At 36.5% G+C, this 15,692-nt stretch overlaps 2 protein-coding genes across 2 annotated transcripts; one reads left to right on the top strand and one right to left on the bottom strand.

Annotated features, from left to right (window-relative positions):
• Window positions 1–774: 774 nt before the first annotated feature.
• Window positions 775–3,036, bottom strand: LOC122080178 (pectinesterase-like). The gene is made up of 2 exons (XM_042647090.1): window positions 2,110–3,036; window positions 775–1,646 (listed from the first exon to the last, which is right to left on the bottom strand). Exons 1-2 carry the CDS (start codon window positions 2,987–2,989, stop codon window positions 958–960), a joined length of 1,569 nt encoding a protein of 522 aa, XP_042503024.1. The 5' UTR covers window positions 2,990–3,036; the 3' UTR covers window positions 775–957.
• A 10,021-nt stretch (window positions 3,037–13,057) lies between these two features.
• Window positions 13,058–15,092, top strand: LOC122080162 (pectinesterase-like). Its single transcript, XM_042647067.1, has 2 exons — window positions 13,058–13,994; window positions 14,273–15,092. Exons 1-2 carry the CDS (start codon window positions 13,118–13,120, stop codon window positions 14,959–14,961), a joined length of 1,566 nt encoding a protein of 521 aa, XP_042503001.1. The 5' UTR covers window positions 13,058–13,117; the 3' UTR covers window positions 14,962–15,092.
• The last annotated feature ends 600 nt before the right edge of the window (window positions 15,093–15,692 follow it).

The raw sequence follows: 15,692 nt of genomic DNA, 5'->3' as shown, positions 1-15,692 counted from the left end.
GTAAGATACCTATTTCTGATAGAATATGGATATACAGTATCTTTGTGTAGAATTTTATTTCTAACTTCAAAAGTGATGTCATTCCAAATTTACCCAATAGAACATGAGGTTGAAGACCATCTCCTTTTGTTTTTGTTTTTTTTTTTCTTTCTCATTAGACGTGGTGGGTTGCTCCACTAAAAGTCAATTTACCAAAAATATCACCAAAAAATTATCGTCAAATGCTTTTGAGATCCATCTCCATTCTTCGTCAAATGAAATGATAGCTCTAAGAATAAGTCAACATTTTTAAAAAATAACATTGTAGGTTATGCTTAAGGATCATCAATGGATCAGTTAAAAGCCATAAGACCAAAACCCCTCATTGTCACATTTTAATTAAATTAGTAAATAGACTTTTGACGCAATGCATGTCCTATGTGGGCTCAGAAATTGCTCTTGTTTGCTAATAAGTCATAAATCACACAAATCAAACTTAGAGGTTACTTTAAACAAGAGAAATCAAATAGAAATTTATGTGGGAAAAGTGACACTGCCCTGTCCGCTCTCTCTACTCTAAATATTGTTAGGCGTGAAATTACTCAGTTTGTAATGGCAGTTAGGACTTTTTAGAGCTAGTTGTGTCTGGGTGTGGGGAAGGCGAGCAATGTTCCTTCTCCCAAAATTTAATATATTATTGTTACAAAAATAATTTCATATATTTAAGCCAATATATATAGCACAATTATACGTGTTACGTACATACTCAATATGAGGAGGGGAAATAAAAACAAATAAAAAAAAAAAGAATCATTTTATTGTACCACTCTACACTAAAGGAATTGGACACTAATTAACCATATGAAAATTCGTATATTACAATTGCGTGAGACATAAGAAATGACTCTTGGCTCCTATAAATAGAAAAATTATAAATCAAATAATTTAGAATTAGCCCAACGAAGGGTCAACGCAGCCTTACAACCCGGAAGTGTATGGGACTCCGGCTGCTGCAATCCAAGAACCACCACCCAAGAAGTTTGCCACAGTGAACTTTTGGGCATCAGTGGTGCTCATGATATGATAGCCTGTCCACTTCACTCGACCACTTGTGCTGGACCCTGAACCGGTATTCGCGTACTCTCCATAGTAAAGAGTGCTTAGAGCAAAGTTGCCACTCCACTCGAGCCACCCCGCAGGATCGATCAAACTATCAAGATTAGTCTTCATTACAACAGTCCTTGAGTATTCCTTCCATGGACGACCCAAATAAGTCTTAAATGAACTCTGTACTGCTTTCAAGTCAGAAGCAGCTGTAATTGTGCAATCATGGATCGATATTCCGGTGTTCTCGTTAGGATCAGATCGCCCTTGAGCCGTGACGGTGTTCTTTTGGTTGCTCATGGGTTTTCTCACATAGATGTTGCAGTTCTGGAACACGACGGCAGCATCTCCAAAAATGAAGTCGACGGTGCCATAGATATCGCAGTTGCGGTAGAATTGGCGTTGGGAATAGACATATAAGGTGTCTTGGTATCCCTTGAAGCTACACTGATAGAAAACTGAAAGATCTGAGCCTGAACGGAATGCAACTGCTTGATGCTTTTGAGGTCCGGCCGTGTTTTGAAAGGTCATGGCCTTGGCGATGAAACCGTCCCCGACGGCAGCTGAGGAAATGAAATAGCACATGTAAGTCATAGGAGAAATAAAGGTTAATCAATCCCTTAAGCCCTTTATAGTTAATTTAATAATTTTTCTTTTCTTGGGGGGAGTGGGTTAGGGTTGTGGGCTGGACTATTTTCCATAAATGGAGAATGAGACATCTCACATGAGAGGATAGATACTGTATTGTCACCTAATCACTCAATTCTGACCTTCCTAATGACTTTAATATCCATAAAACAGTAATCTAGCCATCCTTATCCCTAGCTATCACATAAAAGTGAATATCTAGAAGGTCTTGATTGGGCATATAAACATAAAAGGGTTAAGTAGACAGTTAAAGAACTTGTTAGGTCACGTCTTGATTAGACATTTAACTAGGATGATAAATAAGTTAACAGAATAATTAAAGAAGGAAAAAAGGAGGCGCTGATGATTAACAATGAAGATTCAATAAAGAATGCTTACCAACGGTGGCGGATCTGAAAGTAGTGGAACCATCTTGGACGTTCTTACTACCGGTAACAATGGTAGCATCAATCCCATCTCCTATTAGCATTATGTTCTTCATTGATTTAGTAACCTCAACGTTCTCTTGATAAGTACCCTTCTTCACATATATTACATATCTTGAAGTCCCACTTCTTAGCTTGGATGAAGCAGCCAGAGCTGCAGAGATGGTCTTGTAATCACCAGACCCATCAGCGGCCACCACTATATTAGCTTGGGAAGCTGCTGTTGTTGACTGGAGAAGTTTTCTATCTGCACCAGAGACCCATGAAGGGAAACCATCAGAAAGCAAGCGCCTAGCACCACCAGGCTTACCAGATAGTGCTGAAGATGCCTGTTTGTTTACGGCCAGACAGTTACTAAGCAACTTAGAGAAGTCTGTCAACATGGAAGGTAAGGAAGACATAAATGAAGCTTTGCTGAGCTCTGTAAACCCATTTTGGCAAGTCTGGTGATTGGCAACTGCTGCACTAAGCCATGTTTGAGTATCTTCCAAACTGTTAGACAACAATACACGATTAAGCTGGCTAACCGTGTCATTGTAGAGCTCTGCACAGTCGGCCCATGCAGCCTTTGCCGGCTCGTCGAAAGAGCTCAAGTCCATAGATGAAATGTGATTATGGGCTAGTTGAGCTTGGTTCATGGTGACCGAGAGGGCTAAATCATGGAAACCTTTAGAGGTGGCTAGAGGACTAGAGCTAACGAAGGAATTACATATTTCAGGGTATGGTGTTTGGCTACAAGATGATATGGTACTGTCACCATTAGCCACCCAAGAAACAAATGCAACAAGAGAGAGACTCACAAGCAGAACTCTAAGAAAAAACTTATGATCCATAGTGACCCAGAAAAACTTAAAACAAGAAACTATTGAATTATGATTCCTTGTTACTACACTACTTCAAATGGGGATGATTGATGATTTAGAAATGGAAGTTTTGGGGCCTTTATATAGGGAGAGGGCATAATAGTAGTTGAACGAGTAGTGTAATGTGTGGATGCTCGAACGCGTTTTAATTTAGAAATTTGAAAAGTCGTAGGTTGGTCCCATGCATGCATGCATGACTTATGTATTCCAACCAATAGATACCGAAGGACGGCCAAAGAAGGCCATTGACTTTTTACCAACTCTAAGTTGAATAGGTATCCTTCACGGTTTCTCACAGGAAAGACGATTGTGACTGCTCCCCACTTGCATTAAAAGTTGCAAATTACTAGTTATTCAAAAAAAAAAAAAAAAATGGTAGAAATATTTTCATATTAGCCAAACTGGAATAAAATAAATGCTTAATCTATTCTCCTAAGTAAATGGGTTTTGGAGCTAATGGACAGTGTGATCTTTTATATTATCTCGTTTCTAGTTATGAGGTTGGTGAAGCATAAGATTTTCTAATAACTCATGAAGTCGTAGTGTACCACCCCATCAAGGATAACCAAAATAGAAAAATAAAATTAGAATCTCATGTGCTGGATTGGATAAGATTGAAATTTTATATATAGGTTGATGCCAAGATTCTTTGCTCATGAGTCAAGTAGATGAGATCAATCAAATGATAAAATTGAAGCATAAAAAATTCATTGAATAAGTGAAACTAATATAAAAAGAAATTGAAGGCTGAAAATATGAGGATAAGATGTCAATACATGAGAGAGTTTGTGTATTAATTGATTATATCTAAAATTTGACATGTGAGGATTCTAAATATTTTCTGAATGATAAGAATTGTTACATCACCTTTCACATGGCACAATTAAATGGATTAATTTGTAAATTTCATCTATGGATTGAATGTGATTCTCATGCAGTCATTAATTTCATCAAAAGCCAAAGAATGCCATGGATCTTGCAGCAAAAATGGAGATTTTTCAAGCAATAATTGCAGGGAATTTCTTGGAATATTACTCACTGCTATCATGAAGGAAATTTAATAGCTAATAAGTTAGCAAAGCATGCAGCAAAAACAAGACAGTCAAACTTTTGGAACTCAATTCCATCATTTATTAAGTATGATATTGATTGAGACTCTCAATTGAGACCACGTTATAGATTGACATAAGAATTGTTCTTTTGATTGGATTGTCTCTCTATTGATGGCCATGCTGAAGGTGGAGTGGCAATTCAATGGTTTTTCATTTTCTCTCATTCTTTTGCTTATAATTCTATATTTATTTTAATATATCATTTCTGCTGACTTTTAGCACAAAAAAAATAGCCAACATATAGGAAAACTTTCAACAAAAAAAATTTGAACTTTAGCAAGTTTTGTGGAAAGATAAAAATCAGGGTTCATTGGTCACTTGTAAACTTTTAAACATAATCAAAAGAGTTCTTCAAGTGGGGTGCAAAATAGAGGTTTGACAATCAAGACTATGGGAGAGAGCACAACATTGGTCGAAGTAACAAGTACACATGGATATAAGAATTGACGCATTGTCATTCCATATGGGACAACAAGATGGGCTGGATTTTTTTTTTTTTCCTAAAAGTTTAGCAAAGTATGTATTAATGAAATTAAAGAGATGTACCAAATTAGAGTCTAGGCATTCCCAGACAACAAAATAAAATTACAACGAGATGGGCAGGCTAATTCAAATTGATAAATTATTATAATGTTATCTTTTCCAAAACTCACAAGAACACCTACTTTTCCACGTGGTAGGATATCCATTCTGACCATGGGATAGAGAGGACATAGTCTACATCAGTCATATATGAAATTTCAAAACCTAATTCAATCAAATACCTCCTTTTATATACGCTCACATTCCATGTATATTCATACATATGTACCGATACTCTAGACATTACTCTACACTTTTCCAACTCTAAATAAGATCAGACAATTTAATTTAATTTTTTTAACAAAAAACCCATAAAACTGAATGGCTCAAATTTATCTTTGTCTTGTATTACTATATCTGGACCAGGTCATGTAAGTGAGAGGACCAGAGAGTCGGGTTGGTGGTTACATCAGCTTTCCTTTTACTTATCATTTTATTTATAAATCTACCTTTATTCTGTCACACAATCTAGCTTGAAATCAACCATGATGTGCTACGTTCTCTCCTTTTATTAATTTCAAAGTATTTGTCATAACCGATGTGACGATGTATATATATATACGAAAAAAATAAGCGTGCACGAAACATTTTTTTTAGTGAGGCTTTGGGTTTTAAAAAATACAAATAATAGTAGGAAATCCTTTGATGGCATTGATTCATATTTCTCAATGATATCCCACGATCGAAAGAATTAGTTGAATCCCATGAAACCATTTCATAGAAGTTCATTGGTATCTTTTCTTTCCTCCAAGATTCCTTGTTTGATCAGCCCCTTAGAGGTAAAGTGCCTATCAAAATCTCTCAATTGATCGATCTTTCATCTTTTTAGCACAAATCAATAGCATTGTTTCACTTCGATCCAGTTATCATTGATCTTCTCGGTCCCTATTCTTTTTCTGCCTTCCCAAAATAAAGGGAGATCTGCTACTTACTTCTCACGACTTATACAATAGTCAATTCGTCAGTGTATCTTTCTGATCTCCTTTCCTCCTATTCATCATATTTTTTTGCTTTGACCAATACAATAGTGGTTGTTAATCTTGAGGTCAAAGTTTTAGAGGAAACAAACAGTAATAATAAGAATTAATGGACAGCCCACCTGAAAGTACTATTAGAAGGTAGATTTGTTTAGCAGGGTGAATGACATGATCACTAAACAATCAAAAAGTAAATTAACAAGGAAAAAAAGAATAAAGAAAAACAATTACTTGTATGTGGTAACCCACTTCCAAATCTTTACCTTCCAAACCACAAGGGGCTAATAATTCATATTTCAATTGGTTTTCAATGTACATAGAAAATACAATTTCAAGAAAATAATGGGAAAAAGAGGAAATAAGGGAAAGTCAATAATCAATACATTTTCGGAACATAGACGGCACTCAATGGCAACTCGCTGACCATTGCACTCGATTAGAATATTCAAATGGGGCCAATGTTCCAAAGTTGATGCAGAAGAAGCGTTATGTTTGTTATGATTTTTATTCTAGAACAGAGATACACCTAATGTGGAAGGGAGAGACGGACACCAAAAAAAAAAAAGTTAGTGGAGGGAGAGAAATCGTTTGAGAAAAAAAATGGAAATTTTTTTTCCGTAGAAAGAAAATGGAAAGTGGAAAGCAGGAGTTCTAGAAGTAAAAAGAAGTGGAAAAGAGAGGAGGAGAGATCATGGACAACTGGAGAGTTTGGAGGAGAGAAGTTAAGAGGAATGAGTTTAAAAGAAAGTGGGAGGAGTTTGATAGAAATAAGGAAAATAGAGAAAATTATTTAGAAAAGTGGGGGGAGTTTGAGAGAAATAAGGATAAATAAAAAGAAAATTTACGAAATTGAGATAATGGAGGAAGACGTATGAGAGTGTGAGTGGGAGTAAGAGAAAAAAGATAGATGGAGGAAGGGGGACTGTGAGTAAGTGAGTGAGTGAGTGAGAGAGAAGAAATTTAGGGAAAAAAAAAAAAGAACTTAGATTGTATTGGTTAAATAAAAATCTACTCAACTAAGGGAAAATAAGAGGAAAATAAATAGTAAAGGAAGAAGAAATTAGGATGAAAGAACTAAAGCAAGACCAGTCCATCCCTAGTCCAAAACAAAGTTGAAATCAAGTATACTTGGATTAGGAACCAATGGGTATTTGGTTCTTCATCGATGATCCAACCTTTCTGTCTTTGGATTTTCTTTCTCTATTTCCCTCGTTGATCCCTTTTTTGAAGCTCAGATTTTAAAGAAGTGAGTTATACAAGTTACAGACTTCAGAACTCATAACTGAACATGCCGTCTACTTAATAAAAGGCTGTCCTTAAATTCTCAATCTCTGTTCCAGCTGGCCTTGCTCTTCCCTGTCCGAATAGAATGTCCGAATAATCTATTTAAGCTTGAGATGCAATGGAAATCCTTTCGATATTATGATTCTATCGAGTTTCAGTCAAAACCCAAAACCCACGTTTGTTTTTCTCTTATGGGTCTGTAATATAGAATGTTTTTGAAGCGGGTGTTCATCGAGGAGAAGAGGGTTGATGGTGTTTGCTTCATGTGATTGATCAGCTTCTTGTTGGGTTTTGGTTGTTGATGAGAATGGTGTCAATCATGTGTCGGAATTTCGATATTAGCGGAGCTGGGTTAGATTTTGTTGCTTCTGGGTGCTCTTCCAGTCGATGTGGAACTTCTTATGTTGGATTCTCCTTCAGTAACTGTGCAAAGGAAATATTATGAGTGTTAATAGAGGATTCGGAACCCGGAAATTGATATACAAGAAGAATAAAAGCACTAGGTGTAGAGGACTTTCGGCTGCGCCATGCTGGTTCTTATGACTTTTGGTTTGTTAACTGTTTTTCCCTAAAATCATTAGTTCACTTCTTATTTAAGTTTATAGGCTTTCTGTGACTGTATTTGGGTTCAAATTTCATATTTTCAGTGGTTGCTTAAGATCCCAAATCAAACATTGGATGTCAATCTGAAGCCTACTCCCGCTATTTCAGTTACAAATTTAATGAAAGTGGTTGTTGATGACCTCCTGACTCTCAATAAAAATCTCCTCTTTGTATCATGTATCATGGTATCATCCATCCTCCCCAATGGAGCAAAAAAATCTAGCCAAGAAGACTGGCCAAACGACGCATGTGTGCATGGGTTAACGAAGAAGGAATGCAGAGTTCCTTAGAGTTATAGTGCTTGCCAGAAAATTAGGTGGACGATGAGTTGCCAAAAGCCACAGGTGTGGAAGAAGCCCCCAAGCCAAGCCTTGACGAATCTCTTGCGAGTGATGATGTTGATGATGATGATATGAAGTTCAAAGGTGGAAGTTAGAGATCTCAAGAGAGAAATAGAAGGCTTTCGATCTTTGAGCTTCTTAGGAGCTTTGAGAGAGAGAGAGAGAGAGAGAGAGAGAGAAGAGAGAGGACCGTGAGAGGAAGGTGAGTAAAAAGAAAGTGGTAAAAATAGAAAGAGTGGGAGGAACATATGAGAGCGGGAGGGAGAAAAAGAGTTTTAAGAAAAAAAAAAAAGGAAAGAGAGAGTTTTAGTAAGAAAATGAAAGAAAAGGTTTTAATTAAAAATAGAAAGTGGATAAAATCTTTTGAGAGTGGGAGTGACAGAAAGAGTTTTAGTAAAAAAACAAAAAGGAAAGAATAATGGGCAAAATCGTGTGTGTGTGTGTGTGTGTGTGAGAGAGAGAGAGAGAGAGAGAGAGAGAGAGATAAATAATATTTAAATATTATAAAAATATAATAATATAAAGGGTACCAACCATTTAAGAAAATAAAAATGAATGAAAATAAGAGATAATGAAGGAGAAATCGTGTGAAAATGAGAGAGAAAGAGAGAGAGATAAATAGTATTTAAGTATTATAAATATAAAAATATAATAATAATATAAAGGGTACCAACAATTAAGAAAATAAAAAAAAATGGAAAGAAGAGATAATGAAGGAGAAATGATAAAATTGTCAAGTGAAAGATTTGCCACTTCCTGTGTGTATATATATATATATATATATATCGAATTTGAATTAAAATTTGACCAATGAGAGTATTTGTATATGGATTCATCCAAGTGCAAGTGACGGCTCAGAACTTATAGAGTTTACCAACATTTTTCCAATTACAACACAATATTTACTATAATTGATTACAAAAGGTTTACTAGATGCCATGTGGTTCTAAGTGGTAGACATCCACAAGTCCATTTAAAGATCTCAGTCCACCTCATCAGTCAAGTATTATCTTAAGTATGTATTAGGGTCAAAATTAAACTTCACTTTGAGAGATTTTATATAATCAGGGCAACCTTGCAGATGACAGTTTATTATATGTCAACATTAATGGCCATGGAGGTGTCACTATAATATTTGAAGAGTCACATACCAACCAGAAGGAAAGAACCATGCTATGTTGGAACTGTAACTACTCTTAAAATCTTGAAAACTACTCCAATATAACTGATGGCCCAAGTTTGTCATGTCTTGCACAGAGGAGGTGGGAGGTCATGAAGGATCGGTTAACAAGTTTTCCATTTTAGATTATTGATCTAGGTTGAGAAAAGTAAAGAACTATTGGAACCCTGATCCCAGACCATTGATGATCCTAAGCATAGCCCACAAGTGAATGAGAATAATGAAAGAAGATATTTCATTTGCCACAGTTGTTTATAAAAATATAAGGAATTTTGTTAAGAAAAAAAAATTTATTCATTAAATTTGAAAGTCATTGGGTTGTAAAAATTTTGGAAATATGAGTTGAAAAGTTTTTTTTTTATTCATTTCTTGTCAACCATACATAGTCTTAATTTAGAAAATAAGCTGTTCTTAGGATCTATCCGTCCAATTCCAGGATTAGGTTGCCAGGTACGAAGGCCATTGAATATTGAATTCCAATTTATCCAGCACTTGGGCTTGCAATTCGCTTCTAATAAAGATAAAAAGATAGGGAAATGCTCCACTTTTCATGAGGGTGCCAATCTCTATCAAGCCCTTGTATACGCAACATAACATAGACAAAAACACACTGAATGTAAGGAGGCGAACTACAAAAGTCACCATCATAACGGTGAGAATGGTTGTAGTCAATAATTATGACTTAAACAAAAGTGATTACATCTTCATTATCTTTTTTTAATTTCTTTACTCAATTAATTATGGGAAAAGGCCAGATCTATGTCTATCTTTCTTTCGTTCTTTTTTTCTATCGGTTGATTGCTAGTTCCAAGAAAACTGACGACACACCTAACCTCCTCCCATTAATTATAAATAAGATTCCAAACTAATATGTCCATCAGTGTTCTTTATGCTGAAACGAATATGCCACCACAAGCACTGTCTTTTCGAGGGAAATTTCATGGAGGAGAGAGATTTTTAGAGATGCAAATTAAGATAGTTTTCCACTCAGTGAGGGTGTGGGATAGGCTAGAGAAGACATCATAAGGGTATTTTGGAAACATACTAAACCATTATAGAAATTTGTGAACTTATACGGGTGAAACAAAGCTTTCTCCATTAATATTTTATATGAGGGGCAAGTTTTTCTCCTCCATGGGAGAAGGAAAATTCGATCTATTAAAAACTTTTGCAAGGATTTCAAACTCAAAGACTACATGTTTGACACAATAATCTTACGAATTACGTTATTTTGCATCCTTGCTAAGATCTTATCCACTAAATCCCAACAAGTCCAACCTTTGTGAATGTTTTGCAAAATTACCATATGCATCCAGAGCCTAGTAACTTAACTTTATTTGAAGCTTTGTAGTTTTAGTTATCAAATCAATCAAGCAACATCATTTTTTTTTTTTTCTAACAATTGAATAGAGTGGCAGATAAAAGTATAATTGCTTTTATGAAATAGATAGACAAAACCCTTTGAAAATAATTTCTGCTATTTTAATTGGTAACAAATGCATCATTAGTCATCACATTTCATGAACATCACAACCTTTATCAAGATTTCTAGAATCTTATCACAATCATGAAGCTTTCAATTAGGACTGACCTTGGTTGTTTGGACCATTAAGTGGTTAGATATCAATTGCCATCTATAGGAAGGATCTTAATTATGTGGAAAAATTCTAATTAGTAGACTTCAATGAAACTCATATACCACTTTGATTCCATTTTCACTGATTCATAGCCCTCTATAGTGTTTTAATCGTTGAACTTTTCCTGCATTAACTACTGGTTACAGCTAGAGATAGCTATTCTTGACCCGATCTTCCAACCGGCCAGAACTGCCTTTTTTTTTTTTTTTTTCTTAGGTTGTGGGCTGGTTCAATCTAGGCTGGCTTAAAAGTAGGGGAGGGGGGCAGTGCATTTTCTGTGATTTGACCTGCAAGTTTGTGTAATCCAGTTTTTACTTTCTGCACTGGGGGCCATTAATCCTACCAAAAAAACTGGGGGCCGTCAAAGTGTCATTTAAGAAAGAGGGGAATTTAAAATGGTATGGTTGACTTATATCAACTATACAACTCAATTTTCTTAATTTGGAAAACTCCCTGGGTGTATCTCCTCTAAAGGCACTATGTGTCAAAATTTGTCTTTAATTCGAGTCTTCTAGTGATTGATTTGTTACACAAGTTAGGCTTGGCTATACGTAACTGAAGTTAACCTTTAGACCAGACCATAGAACCAGGTAGATTCAAGGAGTTCCCTCCCTCCACCAAAAAAAAAGAAGTAAGGTCATATATCAAATGACAAAGTTTTCCTTCACCGTGAAGGAAGAGAGGTTCATGTATGATCCCCCTCCCTTCCCATAAATCTCCCTCTCTCCTATTGTACGGTGTTGATGAGGTACAATGAATTGATGCCCGCTCACTATGGCTTCAGGGAAACCTCTTCCTATATCAAATAACAATTTTCTTAAAATAAATTTATATTATAATGTCCTCTCTTTCTCTTGAAAATTATTTTATTACAACGATAAAGTTTTTCTTCACTATGGCTGAATGATGGGACCCTCTCTCCCCACCTCCCTCTCCCCTATTGTCTAGGGTCATGAGGGGACACAACACCTGGCCTTAGGAATATTCCGTCCTTGTTATAAAACATATTGACTTTGGAGCAGGACTAACATTTACCGTAGGGATGGATTCTATGGGCACAAAAAAATTTGGGTCGTATATTTTCACTCTTATTTTTCTTGATGAGACAGTTCAATACATGTTAGCGATGAATAATAGCATTTCTTTATATTATATTATATTATATATATATATATAATATTATTATTATTATTTTTTGGGTAGAATGATAGCAAGTTAGTATCCACGAGAGGATCTAGCTCATTAGTCATGACTTGGTGGATAATTGTATCTTTATTTGATTTTTATTTTTTTTTAAATATGTTGTCTTCACGAGTGTAATTGTCTCATGGGTTAGCAATGGATCATGTGGACCTACAAAGTTCCCCTTAAACGTAGAAAAAAAAATCACTTAAACAACAGGAGATTTTAATTATTATGAGAGAAAGAACATTATCCAATAATGTTGCATACGTAGATGGAGAAGTGGAATTGGGATATGGATATTTTTTCATAGCCTAGTTTACTTACACGTGCAGTACTACAGAGTAGTTTTTTTTCTCAATTTTTATTTAAGGGAAGAAAAAAAAAAAACCCTATCAGTCTAGTGTTGTCTATGCTCAAATACAAGAAAAGACAAATTGCCCTCCACCCAGTCTATTGAAGATGCTTCTACACACCCTCTCATTACATGTAAAGAGTTCTTTCTCCCTTGTTTTTTAAGAAACTTCTACACTACGACTTCACAAGGTATTAGAAAATATTATGCCTTCAGCAACCACATAACTATTGAATATTGTTCACCTAATAAGTACAATATCTAAATAGTGCGTGTGACCATTGGCTTCAAAACCCATTTCGTAAGCACATAGAAAACCTTTGTTAGTTAACGAATTCTTTATATATTAATTTCCACGACATTTTGTACTCACCCCACTCCCTAAGACACCCTAAGAAATTAAATGTCCTTTTGTTTGTATGCGACATAACTTGCAACCCTTTATCCAAAAACACGACATAACTTGGAACCTACAACTATGTACATTATTTTTTCTTCATTTAATGCACGAGGGGACGCCAAGGCCGCCAACTTCGAGTTGGTATATAAATTCAATGACTTTCGTGGCCCCATAAACTATTGGTCCATTGTAGCCTGTTTCAACAAAAGACTAAATAGTTGGAATATAAACACGTCATGCATGGACGACCAACATACATCTTTTCAAACCTCTAAAACGCGTTCAAGGGTCCAAACTAGATGCTACTCCTCCAACTATTATGCCCTCTCCCTACATAAAGGCACCAATACTTCCATCCTTGAATCATCAATCGTCCCCCTTTGTAGTACTAGTAACAAGGAAGCTCTAATCCAATACTTGTTTGAGTTTTGCTGGGTCACTAGCTATGGATCATAACCCTTTTGTTAGAGTTCTTGTGAGCCTCTCTCTTCTTCCATTTCTTTCTTGGGTGGCTAATGGTGACAGCACCATATCATCTTGTAGCCAAACACCATATCCTCAAATATGTAATTCCTTCGTTACCTCTAGTCCTCTAGTCACCACCAAAGGTTTTCGTGATTTAGCTCTCACTGTCACCATGAACCAAGCTCAACTAGCCCATAATCACATTTCATCTATGGACTTGTCCTCTTTCGACGAGCCGGCCAAGGCAGCCCATGCCGACTGTGCGGAGCTCTACAATGACACGATTAGCCAGCTTAATCGTGTATTGTTGTCTAACAGTTGGGAAGATACTCAAACATGGCTTAGTGCAGCGGTTGCCAATCACCAGACTTGCCAAAATGGGTTTATGGAGCTCAACAAAGCTTCATTTATGTCTTCCTTACCTTCCATGTTAAGTGACTTCTCTAAGTTGCTTAGTAACTCTCTGGCTGTAAACAAACAGGCAGCTTCAACACTGTCCAGTAAACCAGGTGGTGGAAGACGCTTGCTTTCTGATAAGTTCCCTTCATGGGTCTCCGCTTCTGATAGAAAGCTTCTCCAATCAACAACAGCAGCTTCAAAAGCTAATATAGTGGTGGCGGCTGATGGGTCTGGTAAGTACAAGACCATCTCTGAAGCTCTGGCTGCTTCATCAAAGCTAAGGAGTGGGACTTCAAGATTTGTTATATATGTGAAGAAGGGTACCTACAAAGAGAACGTTGAGGTTACCAAGTCAATGAAGAATATAATGTTAATAGGAGATGGGATTGATGCTACCATCGTTACTGGCAGTAAGAACGTCCAAGATGGTTCCACCACTTTCAGATCCGCCACCGTTGGTAAGCTCTGTCTTTCTATCTTTGTTCTCTCAGTCTCTGTGATAGGGAAAGATTATTGTTTTATGGGTAATTAGGTCATTAGGAAGGTTGCAGTTTTCCATCATTAGAATTGACACATTCTCCGGTTAAGGAAAAAGTCCAGCCCCCCACCCACCACCCCGTCCATCCCCTCCCCAACAAAATGAACAGAAAAATTAATAATAATAAAGGGCTTGTTTGTGAGATGGATTAAGTTATATTCCTCTTATGACTTACATGTGTTATTTTCATCTCCACAGCTGCGGTTGGCGACGGTTTCATCGCCAAGGCCATGACCTTCCAAAACACGGCCGGACCTCAGAAGCACCAAGCAGTTGCATTCCGTTCAGGCTCAGACCTCTCAGTTTTCTATCAGTGTAGCTTCAAAGGATACCAAGACACCTTATATGTCTACTCCCAACGCCAGTTCTACCGCAACTGCGACATCTATGGCACAGTAGACTTCATTTTTGGAGATGCTGCGGTCGTGCTCCAGAACTGCAACATCTATGTGAGAAAACCCATGAGCAGCCAAAAGAACACCGTGACTGCTCAAGGGCGGTCTGATCCGAACGAGAACACTGGAATATCGATCCATAATTGCAAAATTACAGCTGCTTCTGACTTGAAAGCAGTACAGAGTTCATTTAAGACTTACTTGGGTCGTCCATGGAAGCAATACTCAAGGACTGTTGTCATGAAGACTTACCTTGATAGCTTGATCGATCCTGCCGGGTGGCTCGAATGGAGTGGCAATTTTGCTCTAAGCACTCTTTATTATGGAGAGTATGGGAATACTGGTTCGGGGTCCAGCACAAGTGGTCGAGTGAAGTGGAAGGGCTATCATATCCTGAGCACCTCTGATGCACAGAAGTTCACAGTGGCAAACTTCTTGGGTGGTGGTTCTTGGATTGGAGCTGCCGGAGTCCCATACACTTCCGGGCTATAAGCCAATAAACTTGTGTGACACAAAAATACTTCAACCTTTCAGTGGCCAAATTCTAAATTATTTGATTTATAATTTTTCTATTAAACAATTGTAATCTGCTTGTATTGAAATGTCATATGGTTTGTCTCTAATTCCTTTTGTGTAAAGCTAGGCAATAATGATGATTTTTTGTTTGTTTATGTTATTTTATTATTATTAATTTTTTTCAATGTATGTATTTAACACATAATATTGGCTCTACAACCATAGAAAAATAATGGCATAAATTTATCAAATTATTTCTATTCAATTTCTCTTAATTAGCGTAACCACATGTTTTAGTATGATTTATTGGCAAACAAAAAACAATTTCTTAGGCCCACATATGAGATTTTAGTCAAAACACAAAAGTCTATTTATTAATTTGATGGAAAGGTTCAATGAGTTGTTGCCAACTAAGTAGAAAGGCGATTGGGGCCTTGCAATTCGCTTCTAAGAAAGATCAAGAGAAAGGGAAATGCTCGACTTTAAGTGAGGAGACCAATCTCTTTCAAGCCCACGTAGACATAAACGTATACACTCAATGTAACGATAGACCAAGACAAGCTACAAAAGTCACCACAATAACAACGAAATCGTTGTAGTCAATAAGTATGACTTAAAACAAGAGTGATCATACATCTTCATCATCTTTTAATTTCTGTACAAAATTAATTATACACGAGATTCCAACCTTCTTAAAAAAAAAAAAA

This window comes from Macadamia integrifolia, chromosome 5, assembly GCF_013358625.1.
Source record: "Macadamia integrifolia cultivar HAES 741 chromosome 5, SCU_Mint_v3, whole genome shotgun sequence".
Lineage (NCBI taxonomy): Eukaryota > Viridiplantae > Streptophyta > Magnoliopsida > Proteales > Proteaceae > Macadamia > Macadamia integrifolia.
The sequence above is the reverse complement of the archived record's forward strand: the minus strand, read 5'-3'. Positions and strand labels throughout refer to the sequence as shown.

Coding starts and splice junctions, on each gene's coding strand:
- LOC122080178 (XM_042647090.1), bottom strand. CDS start 2,989: ATGGATCATAAGTTTTTTCTTAGAGTTCTGCTTGTGAGTCTCTCTCTT. Junction 1,647..2,109: donor TTTCAGATCCGCCACCGTTG/GTAAGCATTCTT, acceptor TCATTTCCTCAG/CTGCCGTCGGGGACGGTTTC.
- LOC122080162 (XM_042647067.1), top strand. CDS start 13,118: ATGGATCATAACCCTTTTGTTAGAGTTCTTGTGAGCCTCTCTCTTCTT. Junction 13,995..14,272: donor TTTCAGATCCGCCACCGTTG/GTAAGCTCTGTC, acceptor TCATCTCCACAG/CTGCGGTTGGCGACGGTTTC.